This window comes from Salmo trutta, chromosome 2 (genome assembly GCF_901001165.1).
Source record: "Salmo trutta chromosome 2, fSalTru1.1, whole genome shotgun sequence".
NCBI lineage: Eukaryota > Metazoa > Chordata > Actinopteri > Salmoniformes > Salmonidae > Salmo > Salmo trutta.
Genome location: NC_042958.1, coordinates 22,399,627 through 22,417,613, shown reverse-complemented (window position 1 = coordinate 22,417,613; position 17,987 = coordinate 22,399,627). Strand labels below are relative to the sequence as shown.

General features: G+C 40.5%; 1 protein-coding gene across 1 annotated transcript; it reads left to right on the top strand.

Annotated features, from left to right (window-relative positions):
• The first annotated feature begins 8,843 nt into the window (after positions 1–8,843).
• neurod6a (neuronal differentiation 6a) lies at positions 8,844–12,049 on the top strand. The gene is made up of 2 exons (XM_029698637.1): positions 8,844–9,003; positions 9,464–12,049. The coding sequence occupies exon 2, from the start codon at positions 9,468–9,470 to the stop codon at positions 10,536–10,538; it is 1,071 nt and encodes a 356-aa protein (XP_029554497.1). The 5' UTR covers positions 8,844–9,003; positions 9,464–9,467; the 3' UTR covers positions 10,539–12,049.
• Positions 12,050–17,987: the final 5,938 nt, after the last annotated feature.

Sequence of the window (17,987 nt, the reverse complement as noted above, 5' to 3'; positions counted from 1 at the left end):
TCTCTCTGTCACCACATTTAGCATCAACTCTAAGCAGTTAATACTTATTTACTGCTGTCACCTCAGTACAGGACATTTCTTGCCTTTAGCATGGGTTTAACGCAATTCAAAACTTAATTGCTGATCATAGTGTTAAACGCAAAGAGAATGGTTTTCTGAACGTTTTGTAATATTGACCTTAGGGACCTGCATATTGGCACATCACATTGATCCATATTTGATATGTAGAAGTTGTGCTTCTTTTGATTGAATTCTATTTTTGTAGTTATTCTATGGTATGTTCACATTGAGGGCTTCATTTTAAATGAGACTAAGATTTCATGACTCAACTTTTAAGAAAAGTCATCAGTGCTAAAGTTGATAGACCACCTTTAAATGAACCTCCATACAAATGAATTAACTACATATTGCATTTAAGTTATTTACATGAAGGGCATCTGCACTTGAAAGTACTTAAAACATCATATCAGGTGTTAAAAAAGGACATCTTACAAGTGTCATGGAAAATGTCACATATACTGTTCTTCCACAAACTGAAATCATCACTGGAGATATACTGTTCTTCCACATTCTAAAAATTAAAACAGCAATAAAATAAGTATTTTTTGAAATAACAAAAAAATATCAATTGTTGTTGGAAGATATGAGTATGGTGAATTATTTGTCAACCATAAAACACCTAATGTGGTACACACAATTAATAATATAAAAATAACTGATTATCTTAAAATGGAAAAATTGTCACATATATGGTTCTTCGTCTGTAGGATTCAACTGTTGGACAAATGATTACGCCCTAGATCAGCTAGATGCAGGAAAGAGTGTGCAAGATGGTATTGAATGTGTTAGTGTCTGTCACCTTGATTACAAAAATTATCTCGAACTGTGCACCTACGTTGCAAACTTTCATTCTTAGACTAGGTTGTAGCATCATGATGGGTGTAGGAAAATGTGAGTATCATGTAGTAGCCTAAATCTATCAATGTTACATTGAGCTGGGTGAATGGAATATGAATGACAGTCATCCAATATTCTGTAATAGAAATAAGGCCATGCTCATAAAAAAATGTATCGTCCTCCCTCATCTTAAACGGCACAGACCATCACTGAGATAAATAGTGCATTCGGAAAGTTTTCAGAACCCTTGACTTTTTCCACATTTTGTTAAGTTACAGCCTTATTCTAAAATGGAAGAAATAAACTATTTCCCGCACCAATCTACACACAATACCCCATAATGACAAAGTGTAAGCAGATTTTTAGACATTTTAGCTAATAAAAAATATAATAAAAAAATACCTTATTTACATAATTATTCAGACCCTTTGCTATGATATTCAAAATTGGGCTCAGGTGCGTCATGTTTCCATTGATCATCATTGAGATGTTTCTACAACTTGATTGTAGTCAACTTGTGGCAAATTCACTTGATTGGACATGATTTGAAAAGGCACACACCTGTCTATATAAGGTCCCATAGTTGACAGTGCATGTTGGAGCAAAAACCAAGCCATAAGGTCAAAGAAATTGTCCTTAGAGCTGTGAGACAGGATTGTGTTGAGACACAGATCTGGGGAAAGGTACCAAAGAATGTCTGCAGCATTGAAAGTCCCCAAGAACACAGTGGCCTCCATCATTATGAAATGGAAGAAGTTTGGAACCACCAAGACTCTTCCTAGAGCTGACCGGCCGGCCAAACTGAGCAATTGGGGGAGAAGGGCATTGGTCAGAGAGGTGACCAAGAACCCGGTGGACAATCTGACAGAGCTCCAGAGTTCCTCTGTGGAGATGGGAGAACCTTCCAGAAGGACAACCATCTCTGCAGCACTCTACCCATCAGGGCTTTCTGGTAGAGTGGCCAGACGGAAGCCACTCCTCAGTAAAAGTCACATAACAGCCCATTTAGAGTTTGCCGAAAGGCACCTAAAGACTCTCAGACCATGAGAAACAAGATTCTCTGGTCTGATGAAACCAAGATTGAACTCCTTGATCTGATTGCCAAACGTCACGTCTGGAGGAAACCTGGCACCATCCCGGTGAAGCATGGTGGTGGCAGTATCATGCTGTGGGGATGTTTTTCAGCGACAGAGACTGGGAGACTCGTCTGGACCAAGGGAAAGATGAATGGAGCAAAGTACAAAGAGATCATTGATGAAAACCTGCTCCAGAGAGCTCAGGACCTCCGACTGGGGCGAAGGTTCACCTTCCAACAGGACAACGATCCTAAGCACACAGCCAAGACAATGCAGTAGTGTCTTTGGGACAAGTCCCTGAATGAGAGGATCTGCAGAGAAGAATGGGAGAAACTCCCCAAATACAGGTGTGCCAAACTTATAGCATCATACTCAAGAAGAATTGAGGTTGTAATCGCTGACAAAGGTGCTTCAACAAAGTACTGAGCAAACAGTATGAATACTCATGTAAATGTTATATTTCCATTTTATTTGTAATACGTTTGTAAAAAAAGATATATAAAAAACTGGTTTTGCTTTGTCATTATGGGTTATTGTGCATAGATTGATGGGTGGAGGAAAAAAACATTTAATCCATTTTAGAATAAGGCTGTAACGTAACAAAATGTGGAAATAGTCAAGGGGTCTGAATATTTTACAAATGCACTGTACATATTTCTCTTCCCCAGTCTCTAACACACGGCCCATCCCTTAACGGCTCAGGAAATTAATCTCCACAACCATCACAGAGTCAAGTAGTGGTCCGAGTTCCCTCGGTGGCAGCACTGTGGCTGGATAGATTAGTTTAGTCAACAAGGCGGGGGAGTGGACGTGGTGCCAGGCCCTTGTTTCCAGTCTATGAATGCATCTCATCCACCAGACTGGAGGGAAAGGAGGGGAGGGAGGAGAATATGAAATTAGAGTCTAAGTAGGGACAGCTGTCTGTTGAAACCAAGGACATTTAACCATGTCCTGAGGGTCCAGAGACCCAACTAGACCAGCACGCCTCTCTAACCAACCCCACTCCAAGTATCAAGTCTCCCAGCACTGGTACCATTCAACAGAGGTGAAATGAGTTAAATCAAGCAACTCATTAGTACAAACCAACCAGATGGTATTTGTGCTTTTATTTGACATGTGCATTAACTTTCTGTAACATTGAAAGGTGTGATGGTGTTATTATGAGTTATGTGTTTGAGCATGTTTCACTGTTTGTTTGTGTTCATGACATACTGTACATAGCTACGTACATATCTCTGCGCGTATGTATGTGTACATTTTACAACCCAACTCCATTTTCCTTTTCCCATGGCACACCAATCTTTCTTTACAGGAAGAGCAACATGAGTAAACAGTATGTGTGCGTTCAGTACAACGTCTCGACAGCCATTAGCGTCGTAGCAAGCTGTGTCATTTGCATCTGATCTCTCTCTTCTCTGCCGAAGCTCCTCTGTTTTCACACGGGTCATTAGCAACCACTATTAGAATGTAAGAGTTCTATTAGTGTTAAAGTGCTCAACGATATTATACACTTCCATTGAAGAACACATGCAGATGCCACCGAGATGGTTTCTGTTCGGGTTATAGAAATGGGAGAAGTGGTTCGTATGCATGTGCCTATGCATTTCCATCCATATCCATCAACTATCATGTCCATCCATCCATTTATGTATTAATGCGATCTTGATGTGATTTTTTGTAAAGGATTTCCAGGAAAGCTTCCAAAACAATATTTGCCTTAGTGCCTCACTATACAATAGGGTGCCGTTCCATTCCAGTTTAGACAATTAGATTGGCTTTGGAATAGAGGTTTGATGGCACGTGATAAAAATGACATTCCCACAACCAGCTGGGGCCCCACTAACTAAGCCATAACCTTCCTCTAACATTACTGAAATGCCACAACAACATGTAGGTCATATTACTGTATTTTAACTATAGTATCCAGTAAATATTGGACTTGGCCCAATACCACCCGAAACTGTACAAGCAACCTAGTACTGTCAGTGCTCTATTTGATTTATTATACTAAATGTGCTGAAATTGTCCATATCTGGTAATATCTATGCTTACTTTGTGTACAATTTAAATGCTTCTTCTCCTCCAATCAAACTTGTATCTAATTGTCAGTGACAGAACATGTACTTAACACTCATTAAATGAATAAAAATGACATTTCAAATGTCAAAGGTGTTGCACGGTGAGTGACAGATTTGTGAAATAAGAAGTGTCATTCCTGAATCCTGGCACATGTCTTGCACAGAGGAAGCCAACACCTCCGTTGGAGAGGTAATCACTAGGCTCAAACTATATTCACTTTCTATTTCAAAGGTTGCAATTTGTTCATTTGTTTACACCTGCCAGCGGGGACACATGAAGGTGATTTTCATCATCTGAGAAACTGGGCAGAAGTCCAAGTTTCACGCCACAAAATAACAACCTTCATTGTGATGCCCTTTCCACCAACCAACCAACCAACCACCCACCTCATATTATGAATAATAATGGCAGGTGATGTGACTCACCTCTGAGGATGCTGTGTTAGTCAATAATATACGCCTGTCTATACCTCCACTTATGAATATTGAATTTCCTTTAGGGATCAATAAAGTATTAGTCTATCTAATCTTGGCACCAAGAACCAAATCTATCCATCTATTGTTGTTTATTTGTCATTGTGAGCAAGTCCACTGGTATACTTGTGCTAGTGATAGACTCACATTCAGAAGCTGTCCTGTCTTCATGAATAGTCAAACAGCTTAACTAAGAACAAACCTTCCAAGCTCCAGAGCCAGAGCCAGAGCAAGAGCCTGAGGAGGCAAGGTTCCCTAATCTGGACTGGGCATCGCCTGCAGGGAACTATTGGCTGGAGAGCTGCCTCGGGCAGGTGGGGAGATTATTTATTTAAACTTCATTTTACCAGGTTAGTCAAGAGAGACCTGGAGGAGGCAGGGGAGACAGGGGGAGGTGGGTAGGGAGACAAGGGGAGGTAAACCGGGGTAGATGGAGATAGGAAGGGTGGCAGGGGGAGACAGGGAGTGGCAGGGGGCTGCATGTAGGCAGGACCGGATTACCGAACGGGCACGCAGGGCACGTGTCCTTGGGCCCCCGAACTCCAAGGTTGGGGCCCCCCTGGAAGTCTGGAAGGCTCTAGATAGCAACATTTGTAGAATTTCAGGAAATTCGCGTTAAAACTGTAAACATTTCTCTCAGCCTCATGGCAAAATGTGAACAAAAGTATGAGATGAGCTATAAAACAGCAAAAAATGAATCCCTGCCCCATGGCAAAAAGTGTAGAATTTTATTATAGTTATAAAAGGGGAAGGCAATGGAGGCAGGGGGAGACAGGAGGAAATAGAGGGAGACAGGGGAGGAAGGGGAGGCAGGAGGAGACAGGGGGAGGCAGGGGAGTTAAGTGGTATGGAGACTGTAGGAGGCAATGGAGGTAGCCAGATCTCCTGCCAAACCCCACTCCCCAGTCCCCGAGTCCCCAGACTCAGTCTCTGCCAGCCAGTCTCCCCACAGCAATAACCACCAGAGGTAAGATGTAGTGTGGCTCAGGGATGTTCACACAACATGCATCCTGCAGGAACTCAGGTGAACTAACAGCCAAAGGGCTGGAGCGAAGAAAACCCTGGCCTGATCTCCAATTCTGGCACGGCAAAGATATTAACAACACTCAAATCAACATAGCTGGCATCCACTCACCCTCTGCTCCTCCCCGGTCTCAATCCCTTGGTGACATCGTTGGCTGAATTCAGCAACAAAATGTAAAATCATTTGACACATCAACCCTGCTGGAACTGAACAATACTTCATTTTCATAAATTATTGGAAGTCAAACCTCTGAATCCCTCCTAATATCTGGCATAACACGGAAAGGTTATGATGAAAAATAAATGTTATATTGTGGCCAGAATATGCATCAAATGTTGTTTGCACTCTAATAGAGCATGAATTTATGAAAATACCTCAGTAGACAGGAAATTAGCTCATTCTATAAAAGCCTAGAATGTTAGATTATGATCGTAGTACTTCACCAATTCCACCCCTTACTATTAAGATTAACAACAAATAATCAGCAAACTATTAGGTTAGAATGTTAAAAATGTTGGTCAAATAGAGTAAAACATACATTTCTTTGAAACAGTTCCCATTGCACCAGAGCTTCCCACCAAGGTAACCAATTAGCATTCTGATTTCTAAAACATTAATGAATTATTCACAGCTCCATATTTCCATACCATTAACAGGCTATGTGTCTTACACCTGGGTACCTTTGTATGTCAACACTTCTGTTTATTTTTTATCCAAGTTTTCAACCTGAGACAGAAGTAAATTCATATTTTCACACAAGGGATATAGAAACAAACTCTTTAAGCGAACTACAGCTCTGAAATGGGCCTTTTACATTTGGTATCCAAGCTTTTTGTATTCTATTGCAATTGATCATTGAAATATTTAAAGCATCGATATCAACATAAAACAGACAGTCAGTAAGAGAGACACCAATAATAACTTTGATGTTATTAGAGATCTCAATGACATTCTTTGTTTGCACCCTGTCTGTCTTAAACATCTAATAATTAAACCGCTGGATGACATTCTACACCAAGCATGGTATAAATAGAAAGGATGATATGTTCCCGTTTTATAAATGTGTTTTAATCACAACCCCTTCATTTAATTCTTCTTCTTTACAACAGTAGTGAGCAAGCATCTTTTTATATATATTTTTTTTTTTAAATGTAAGTAAGCACGTGCACTATTTCGGAGCTGGGGTGTGTATTAAATGTTTTATGTGAAATGGGATGGGTCTAGTCTCTCTCCTTTCTCCTGCACAATGATTTATGGCCCAAAAAGACCAGAGAACTAATTAACAGAGTAATTAATTAATATAAATTTGCATATTTGCATTTGCAATTAGTGCAGTCAAGTGATTAGTCTGAAATGGGAAGTTTGACTCATCAGATGTTGGTGTGTGTACTGGACCGGAAAGCTTGTCGCCAGCTGAGGCATCTATAGAGGGGGGTGAGGTGGGCAGGCTGAGATGGAGGTGTGTGTGTGTGTGTGTGTGTGTGCGTGTGGGCGTGCGTGCGTGCGTGTGTGTGTGTGCGTGCGTGTGTGCAGACTCATAAACATGAGCATGGACTGATACATACCAATCAAGCATGAAACATCTAGTCAACCACCAACCAGAGATGCCACCCACTCAAATGTTATTTTTTTCCCCTAAATCCCGAATGTAAATACTAGTGAATCTACGATGCTCCTTAATGAGTATAAAAATGTTATTAGGTAGAGAAGCATGTGGCTTTCATGGTGTCTCTGAGTTGATTGGCACCAGTGAAATTGTTCCTCATAACCCTCATTTTCCACAGACCACCAACAGACGTATCATTTTAATGTTTTCATCTTTCACAAGAGATTAGCAAATGAGTGGCTTGTTCATCATATCTGATAGGACTAAAGCAGCTATGGAGGCAGCCCGGTCCCTAACCGGTATTTGAATGCATGGGAGTCATGTCCTTCAAATTAACCGAAGAATACAGGCAGATGTACAAGCCACCCCCCAGATTAACCCCAAATCACAGGACAAGGAACAAAAGTGTTAATGCTTGGTCATCTGGTTCAATAAAGGTAAAAGGTTTAACAATCTAGTATTATGGATATGGGGCAAATATAAAGACAGGCTATTCATATTGTCAACTCATATACATACGCATGGACTGATACATAACAATCAAGCATGAAACATCTAGTCAACTACCAACCAGATTCAGAGACGCCACCACTCAAATGTTAATGTTTCCCCTAAATCCAGAATGTAAATACTAGTCAATGTAAATACTTGTCTCGAGGACCACAATGGAAATGAGTTCAAGACGTTATTGTGGGTTATCGTCGATGATTTTACTCATGTATGGCTTTTTCAAGTGTTATGTGCGCTTGTTTTTGTTAAACGGTCAAAATGAATAAACTAAACTCAAAAAACCTTTGATCTCAATCAACCCTCCATTCTCAGTTATTGTATAACAATTGAGTTTACTCTACGGTAACAATAAACGGTTCATATTGAAAGATGTTGTGTGCAACTATGGAATGAGGCACACTAGTATTATGATTGGCCTCTGGGGGCCTATTGGTATGAAGCTGTATTACTCAACACATCCATAACCGGTGTTAGTGCATATTAATGCTAGCTAATCACAGGGTATTATTTTTATGACACTCCTCTCCCAAAAAGTCTACATTTAGGAGAGGCCTTGGGAATCTCTTGATCAGTGCAAACTCAGCCAATTGGCAAACGCCCTTGACAACATGACCCAAAAGACAGGAGCTATCAATCATGTCACTCTAGCTGTCACTCATTTGTGTAACCTAAGCAACTTCTGAAGTGGATATTTCTGGCTTGTATGCATTTCATGTAATGTTTTATGTACCTTCAACATAGCATGTCATCGACATTGAATTCAATACAATTGCTTTAAGCTACATCCTTAATTCCCCCGTCATTGCCTTGCTTTTATCATTTACAATCCACACATTACCATGCCCTGAGACAGTACATGGATATTCACATTGAATACATCTATTCTTTGGAATGGACATGCATCTGTTGTAATATCTGTTCTTTGTGTGAGGTCCCTACTGGTTTCCTCCCGTTCCTAAACAAGCTATAGGGAAGCTTTGCGATGTTTCCCAGAAGCAAGAAGCATGCCAGATGATCAGGGAGAAATTCAACAGTCCCTCGAGACCACACCACGTGGCCAACGCTGCCAGGTGACGTCATCAGCAGATGGCATGGGTACCAGCTCTGGCGGTTGGCATCGGTGTCATTTCTCAAAGAGAGAGAGGGGAGAGAGAGAGAGAGAGAGAGAGAGAGAGAGAGAGAGAGAGAGAGAGAGAGAGAGAGAGAGAGAAAATACAAGAAGAAGGAGAGTAGAACCACTCTGGTGCTATCTCCCATCGCGATAACAAAAAGGTGCTGGCGCTTAAAGCTACCTGGAAGGCTATTGAGAAGATGTGCACTGTTTGACACAGGATCCAGGTGAGGGAAAAAATGCATGTAGACTGAGTGTGGGAAAAAAAGGAATGCATTGGTGTCATGTTGTGGGATTGAAATTGAATTGAAATCAAAGTATCTAACAAAAGGATAGTTTATAATTGGGGTTTAAAGGGATGCTCAATTGAATGAATTAATGAATTAATGGTAGGGTGTCTAGGCTACTGTCCTTATCATTGGATTATTTCCAGTAATAGGCTAATCATGTAAAGATGTATACTAAAGTCATACAGATGCATACCATCTATATGATATAGACCTTTATAGCTATATTTCAAGAACATTGAATGATTATAGCCTATAATATTCAATTCGGTTGGATGTCAATTTGTCCAGATAAGGCCATGGGTAAAATATAATGCTAAGAATGTTAATAAATGTCTAATGATAAAATAACGGATAACTTCTGACTAATCAGCCGTATCTTCCCTCTGTCACGCTGAAGAACGATGTTGACCTTACCGTTTGATGAGACAGCAATGAGGCCAGGGACCGGGACCCAGTTTGGGGCCAACTTCCCTCTAGACTGCGTGCGCGAGATCAAGGTCAGTAAACAAGAACCTTTCCTAAAAGCAGCCGATACCATCTCCATCTCCCAGACCCACATCAAAACCACGGAGGATGAGTTAGACTCGGAGAGGGATGAGGACGAGAGAGAGGAGCTAGGCCAAGAAGACGAGGACGTGGACGGTTTACCAGGAAGGAGGAGAGGCCCACGTAAAAAGAAGATGACCAAGGGGCGCGTGGACAGGGTGAAGATTCGGCGCCAGGAGGCCAACGCGCGCGAGCGGAGCAGGATGCACGGGCTGAACGACGCGCTGGACTGCCTGCGCAAAGTCGTGCCCTGCTATTCCAAGACGCAGAAGCTGTCCAAGATTGAGACTCTCCGACTGGCCAAGAACTACATCTGGGCGCTATCGGAGATCCTCAGCACCGGCAAGAGACCCGACCTATTGGCATTTGTCCAGGCGCTCTGCAAGGGCCTGTCTCAGCCAACCACCAACTTAGTGGCGGGCTGTCTCCAGCTCAATGCTAGAAATGTCATCACGGACCACAACGGAGAGGCATCTTTCACTGGCAGGTCCCCATTCGACGCTATGTACCCTGCGCCTTATCACAGTTCCACCGAGGCTGTAGCGTCTTCAGGCCACGGCAGCAGTGCCATGGACAGCGCCAAACCTTTCAGACCATTTAGCTCCTACTGCAGTGCCTACGAGTCCTTCTACGAGAGCACGTCCCCAGAATGTTCGAGCCCTCAATTCGACAGTGGTGCTCTGAGCCCTCCAATCAACTTTAACGGGATATTCTCCCTAAAGCACGAGGAGCCAGCGGACTATGGAAAGAGCTGTCATTACGGTATGCGGTACTGCGCGGCGGTGGCGGGTCGCAACTCCCTGGGTCAGAACTCAATGTCACGGGGGTCCTCTGACATCCGGGACATCCATGTACCCTATGACATCCACCTCCGCAGCCAGTTCTACCCAATGCAGGAGGAACTAAACACGCCCTTTCATAATTGATAAGAGAAAAGTCAAATGTGACCAGTTTATAGCGGAGTAGCCTAATTAGGCTAAAATACAAAACCCACACATGTATTATTGCCAACTTGGCCCATTTTGGTCACTTCCCACTGGGCACACACTGGTTGAATCAACGTTGTTTCCATGTCATTTCAACGAAATTACGTTGAACCAACGTGGATTAGAAGTTGAATTGACGTCTGTGCCCAGAGGGTTGGTTGTGGTGTGGGCCATCTGATGTATAGTCACTTATTCATTGTAATTGAGTGTTAATTGTCCTGAGGGTAAATACGTTTTGTAGTGGGATCATTTTAGAGAAAACACACCATGCAGGCAACGGAAACAAACAGAGGTCTGGGAGATTGTCAGATAGCGTTCAGTTAATACCAAAGGGTAATGTGACATGGTGGAGTTCGGCCTAGTGATGCAACGTCTTAAATAAGACAGCAATAAAAGGCGAAGAGAACTACAGTATGCAATAAAGAACTCCATGCAGTCTGAGACAACTCTATTATTACCCACTAAACGTGCAGGTCAGTAGGGCACCAGTCAACTGGAACAAATTAGCTATTAGACGACGCTTCAGACAATTCCTATACGTTTTCATTGCCTCAAGTGTTGCAGAAGTTGTTCCAAGCCAGGCTTGTATTTATTTGTAAGTTATTTAATATGGATTTATTTATCAAGATATCATTTGTCTATGGATGGTAGACATGTGTAAATAAATGTTCACATATTGTGTGTTTTCTAGTGTCAAACTTTGTGTTAATTATCAAGTGAAATATGAATCGAAGAATGTACAGTTATCCTATTTATAAAATATGAAATACACCTGTCACTGAATAGATGTTTAAAAAGGGGAACATAACCCTTTGTATTTATAACATGTTTAAATTCATCTGAAAATGACATTGGAATGAATCTCGTTATTCAGGTTATAGCCCATCTCGTTGTTCAAGTTATAGCCTATGCCTTGTGACAAATTAATCAATATAGGCCTACACACATTTCTGATATTGGAACTTTCTTATTTCTTGCAACAAATCAATGCACATTTTTGTATATAGTGGGCACATTCGATTTGGTACGGAGGACTATTGTTTACATGTTCATATTTCGTCTATTCATATGCAACCATGGAGAGAATTTTAGGCTACTTTATTTCCTAAATTCTCATCTTAGAAATATTGGCCTATAGTCATAAAGCTGATTTTAGCTCTTTAGAAATTGAATACTTTTATAACAATAATGTTAGGCAAATTATTAACATCTCTTTATGGAAAATTCTCACGTAATCATTTCGTTTATATGAATAGGCTGTCTTGCCTTAATTTGAAATGTATATTTGGCACACACCAATTATGTCATTATTGTATTATTCAATGAAGTGTTCGTGGGGGTATAGTGCGCTTCTGTTTTTCTCCCTTCTTTCAAATTTGTATCTGGTAATGGGATTGTTTTATAAACAACATAACGTTGAATAAAATGGAATTAAAGTCTACATTGTTTTCCGTGTTTGCCGAATATATAAATCAATGCATAAGGTTTTTCAGTGATAATGTGAAGTTCAAAGACATTATCGAAGACGAATGACTGATGGCTTATGTAATAATATTCTATTTCAGAGCTTATGAAACGAACCTACCTTCATTTATTGTTAGTCACACAATCAATGTAATCATGCGGCATGCTTTCATTTGACCGTATTATTAAGCAATATTTAGTTGCAAATGTAATTGAATAACATAATTATACTGTCCACACTACCCATTTGACCTTTCGATTATAGGCTGGCAACCTCAAATAGCCTATGTTCAAAAATCACACAGAAATTGATACATTTTATTCACCCGAAAATAGTTTGTATTTCTTGGGGGGAGAAAATGTATCTCTACTTAATTAATAAATAAGTTAGAGAAAGACAACATCTAAATGTGTGTGTTATAGAGAGAGAGAGAGAGAGAGAGAGAGAGAGGGGTGGGCATGCGTCCATTGTAAGCCTGTGCCATAAATGTCGCCAAATTGGGTGCTATAACTGCGTGGACTTCAGCCAGATAGCGCCAGACTGCAGATCAGAAGCTTGCTGGGAAGCGTCGTAGGCTATAGGTCGCGCTAATCCCCGGGCGAATGTACATTGTCATCCTGAGAAATTAGTCCGCGGGTGCACGAGACCATGCAAATACAAAACATGATTTGACAGGTTACCTTCAAAGAGCTCTGTTGAAAAGACATGTTGCGTATCCACTCAGATATCATGGATAGGTTACTTGAATTCACTTGCCTTAAAGATCTATAAAACTACAGTAAAAAAATGTCCAATCAGTCGTCTACATTTTAGGTCACAACATAATCGCTACATTTTAGTTTAGCCTACTTGTGAATGGCGCATTTCCTGATAGTTCTGCTCTGGGGCAAGATGTGTGTTAGGCCTATAGCTGGATCAAATATTGTACCTTTCCATTGAAAACCAATGCATATTTGAAGTTAATTAAGTTTATTAACAAACATTTTCCAAAGAAGAAAAATTAAGAACTAATATAGACTAGCTACAAAGGCTGTAAAATGAAATACAGAGTACCAGCCATTACCTGCTAATATCTAGTACTAATGAAATACAGAATACAAGCCATTACCTGCTCATATCTAGTACTAATGAAATATAGAGTACCAGCCATTACCTGCTAATATCTAGTACTAATGAAATACAGAGTACCAGCCATTACCTGCTAATATCTAGTACTAATGAAATACAGAGTACCAGCCATTACCTGCTAATATCTAGTACTAATGAAATAGGAACACCTCTAGCTTTTGACAGACTGGTGCAAAAAATGATACCTGTGAATTAACAAGTGCTTTTGATGAGCTTGTAATTCTTGAGCTGCATATGTAAGTGTCATATAACCCAGAGTGGTGATATTTCACATGATGGAGAGAGAAAGAGCCGAGCAGACAGCATATGTTCCTATTTCAGGAGACAAAACTGTCTCCTGACAGAGGCCCACAAAGGAGCAGAAAAACCTCAATGTGTACTACATCTATCCAAGCTTTTTGTCACTTAGTTACTGTATTAACAACTTCAAGATTGATGTGTGTTATGCTATATAAAAGGTGTTATCGGGATGAACTGTAAAATGTGGCTGAGAAAAGCCTACCATATCCACATCCACTTCACTTTAGTTCTTTGCCAATGGAACCTGGGACTGTTTTCAGTTATTACATTTGAGGGCTGACCTAGGATCTGTAGAAGAGTGGTTTATTGACCTAAAGCCAGCTAACAGATATCAGCCATTCATCAATCCCTTAATACGGACAGCTCTGTGTGTGTGTGTGTGTGTGTGTGTGTGTGTGTGTGTGTGTGTGTGTGTGTAGGGGGTTAACAGACACCTGAGTACCTCTATAGAGAAATGTCCTCCTGAATGAATAGCCTGTTAATAATACCGTCCCCATAATTACAAGTGAAACATGTTGTGCTCCTGTGATGTTGATTTATCTGTGTGGGGCTCCATGATGGTGGCCCACTCCTCTCCACCTCTACTTCTACTTCGCTCAGAGATGTCCCCCTCTCTTTCTCTCACCCCTCACACACACTCTCTCTCTATCCCCATCTCTCTCTCTGTCTCTCTCTGTCTCTCTCCACATCTCTCTCCCTCCCTCTGTCTCTCCCGCTTTTTGTCACCGTTCCCACAATTTTGCCACAAGTCCAGGGTCTCAGATGGTGTGCAATGCAAAATGTCCCCCATTAAATTCCTAATAATCTTTTTGGGGTGGGTTGCAGTGGGGGTCTTGGCGAAGGGATTTCTTGTTTTAATTAGAAGGTTTAAGGAGCTAAGCCCTTCAGAAAAGCAGGTCCTCCGAGAGGTGGTGTGTGTATGTGTGTGTTTGTGAGTGTGTGTGTGTGTGTGTGTGTGTGTGTGTGTGTGTGTGTGTGTGTGTGTGCCCTTGGAGAGGTGGTGGGTGCAGGTGATCCTCCTAACAGAAGTTGCACCACATCGGCAGCCAATAACTCGTTTAAATATTAGATTGGTGTCGGCTTGGCACCCTTCCTGGTCCTGGTCCGTAAAAGAACTCCCCCTATTACTACACTTGGCACATTCTCACATTTTGTTTTGGCATCAGGGAAATTAAATCAGGGGTTCTTAGGTTCTAATACTACTGAGAGGTAGGCCTAACTAGTAATGTCTGCACATAAAATGGAACAGAATTATACGATAATACGGTATGGTAGACCTACAATTGTTGTATTGGCTGAAATGTTATGGAATTATCTGTATGACATGTTGGGATGTTCGGCATGGTGTATGAAAACAGAAAGCGACAACACCTTTGGTATAAAACAAATATGCTAACTTTAGACTTCTTCAGTATATTATCTGAACTTCTGTATCTGGGGGTGTCACTTTTGTGTGCAACATCCCTTTGCACTTCCAACAAGTTACAGTTCAAACTAGTTACAGTTCAGTCTAGTGGAATGAGAGAATATAGCCCAACCATTGACCTCATCCATCTAGAGGACCATTAGTAGAACTAGAGAACCAGAGATTAAATATGTAAGAACTCTTCCTATCTGGACAAATTGCATGAAGTTTGTCTGCACTAGACACAGGCTAATCAGGGCCACATTAACAGTCATTTGGAAAGGGGTTGTCAGACACTTAGAGCCATTTATATTATCCGCTAATGCTAAGCACAAAAATGCTAATGAACTAAAGTCCCTGAACAATGTCATCAGTTTCATTCTGCGCTAATTTAGCACACAAAGACACATCTAGTGTAATGTAGGAGTAGACTGCTGCTAGATTCATCTACTTCTGAACAGTATGGTCACTGCATAGTCCAGCGGTTAGCCCACTGAAATGGTCCAAAAGGTTGCTGGCCTAAATCTGCATTGGCGTAATGCATTTAACCTTGACTTATCCATCCTTTATCAGGAATCACTGTCAATGCTAGAGCCTTGCTCTGTTTCAGCTACAAGCCAAATATGCAGTCGCAGCTCTACCATTTAATTGTTTTTTTTATGTCATTCATCTACACAAAATACTCTATAATGTCAAAGTTTAAAAAATTATTTTACAAATGTTTACAAATCAATTACAAATTAAATAGCTAAAATATTGTTGTTGCATAAGTATTTCAGCCTCTTTGTTTAGGCTTAACAATTTAGGCTTAACAATTCACATAATAAGTTACATACATTTTAAATGACTACCCCCTTCCTCTGTCCCCCATAGATACAACATCTGTAAGGTCCCTCAGTCAAACATTGAATTTCAAGCAGATTCAAATACAATGAACCGGGAGCATTTCAAAGCCTCATAAAGAAGGGCAGTGATTGGTAGATGAGTAACATTAACAAATCAGTCATTGCATATCTCTTTAAGCTTGTTCAAGTTAATAACTATGATGTGGAGGATGTATTAAACCACCCAGACACAACAAATATATAGTCGTCCTTCTGAACTGAGCTGTAGGACAGGAAGGAAACTGCTCAGGGATGTCACCATGAGGCCATTGGTCATTTTAAAACAGCTACAGAGATCAATGGCTGTGATGTTAGAAAACTGAGGATGGATCAACAACATTGAAGTTACTCCACAATAATGACATAAATAACAGAGTGAAAAGAACGATACAAATATACATAATCAAAATATTTCAAAATATGTATCCTGTATGCAATAAGGGACTAAAGTAATACTGCAAGAAAAACACAACAAAGGAATAAACATGTTGGCCTAAATGCAAAGCCTTATGCCTCCTTATTTTCAAGCATGGTGGTGGCTGCATCATGGTATGGGTATGCTTGAAATCGACAAACACTGGGGAGTTTTTTGGGGGCATAAAAATATACGGGATAGAGCTAAGCACAGGTAAAATCCTAGAGGAAAACCTGATTCAGTCTGCTTTCCACCAGACACTTGGGAGAAATTCACCTTTCAGCAGAACAATAACCTACAACCTACCCGTCGAGAACATTTTAAATAAAGGTACACCAAATTTAAAGGGATGGCTTTAAATAAATATACAGAAAACCCTATTGAATAAAAACTCCACAAGAAATTCTGTTGGCCAGCAAGTGGGAGGGTTTTCAATGGTTGAATTACAATTATTCAGCACATGCAAGGGAACCACACTAACAAAGCCCGTTAAGCACCTGCATACGGTAAATCTGAAAACCAACTACTGACGTTTGCATAGGAAAGGCGTACATTTCCAAAATCTGAATCGGGCCCGTAGAGACTAACCCATTGCCGAAATTGCCACAGGGAATGGGGGAACATGTCCCCCCCAATATTCAGAACAGGTCAATTCGTCCCCCCCAATAATTAAAAAAATATATATACAGTATATATATCTTTTTATATATATTTTTTTTTGTGGGTTGGGGGCCCCCAGATAGCATATGAAAATGTCATAAGCAATGGCAAAATATGTAGAGTTGCAGAAAATGTGCTTTAACGGTTGACTTTGTGCACGATAACCGGTCCAACACCTCTTTCTCAATTTTCAAACAGAAATGGGGTGTGCCTTTGGGGTTCATGAAAGTGTCATTCTGGTTATGTGCACCGCAATCGACATAGCTAGTCCATTAGCTAATCTAGCCACTTGTAGCTAGCCAGCAAACTGCTCCAGTATGTGTTGACGCCAAATTGACAGGATTTTTTGGTAGACAGAAGCTGTAGAGATTGGTAAGAAATGGCACTTCTGTAGCCAAATATCTTATTCATCCATTTAGTTTTTGTTTTTAAGCAGTAAATGACCTGATATGATGGTGCATTGATCAGTTATACAGTTTAAAGATGTTATTTTATCATTTTTGCCCAAAGTCGACCTTTAAAGTAACTGTCCAGTGCTACCAGATTTCTATGAAAAATGACCTATAATTCATTACAATATGAGTGAAATAATTTATTTTCCAAAAAATGGCAATTAAGTATGTTAAAATGCAGCTTTTCTGTGTTGGAATGGTATTGGCGTACCCCAACAACAGAATGGTGTGACCGTATACCAGTCATTAAAAATATTAATGTGAGTAGACCGCTGATTGGCCAGCTCATCCTCCTCCTCTGGAGGATGACATCATCCTCTATGAGGAAATAGCAAGCATTTTTGAAATGGCTTGTTGGAGATACAAGTTTGAGTTTTTTTTTTTTTAATTCTCCAATTTATGCTTTGCAACAAATATGAATATAGGATGAGTCAACAGCATTATTTGGGTGTGAGTTAACAGAATATGAACTTTTAAAAGTGATATTTTCACTGGACAGTTACTTTAACCCTCCTGCTGTGTTCTGGTCGAATTGGACCGATTTACAAGTTTCCTTTCTGAAAAATGTAGTTCATTTAATCTGATTGTCATAAGGTTCCATGACTTTGTCCACACAGGGCATCTGGACACACAAAATACATTTGGGTATTTTATTTAACCTTTGTACACCTGTGGTGTTG

What these genes read in the sequence shown, in the direction of transcription:
- neurod6a (XM_029698637.1), top strand. Translation starts at nt 9,468, where the DNA reads ATGTTGACCTTACCGTTTGATGAGACAGCAATGAGGCCAGGGACCGGG.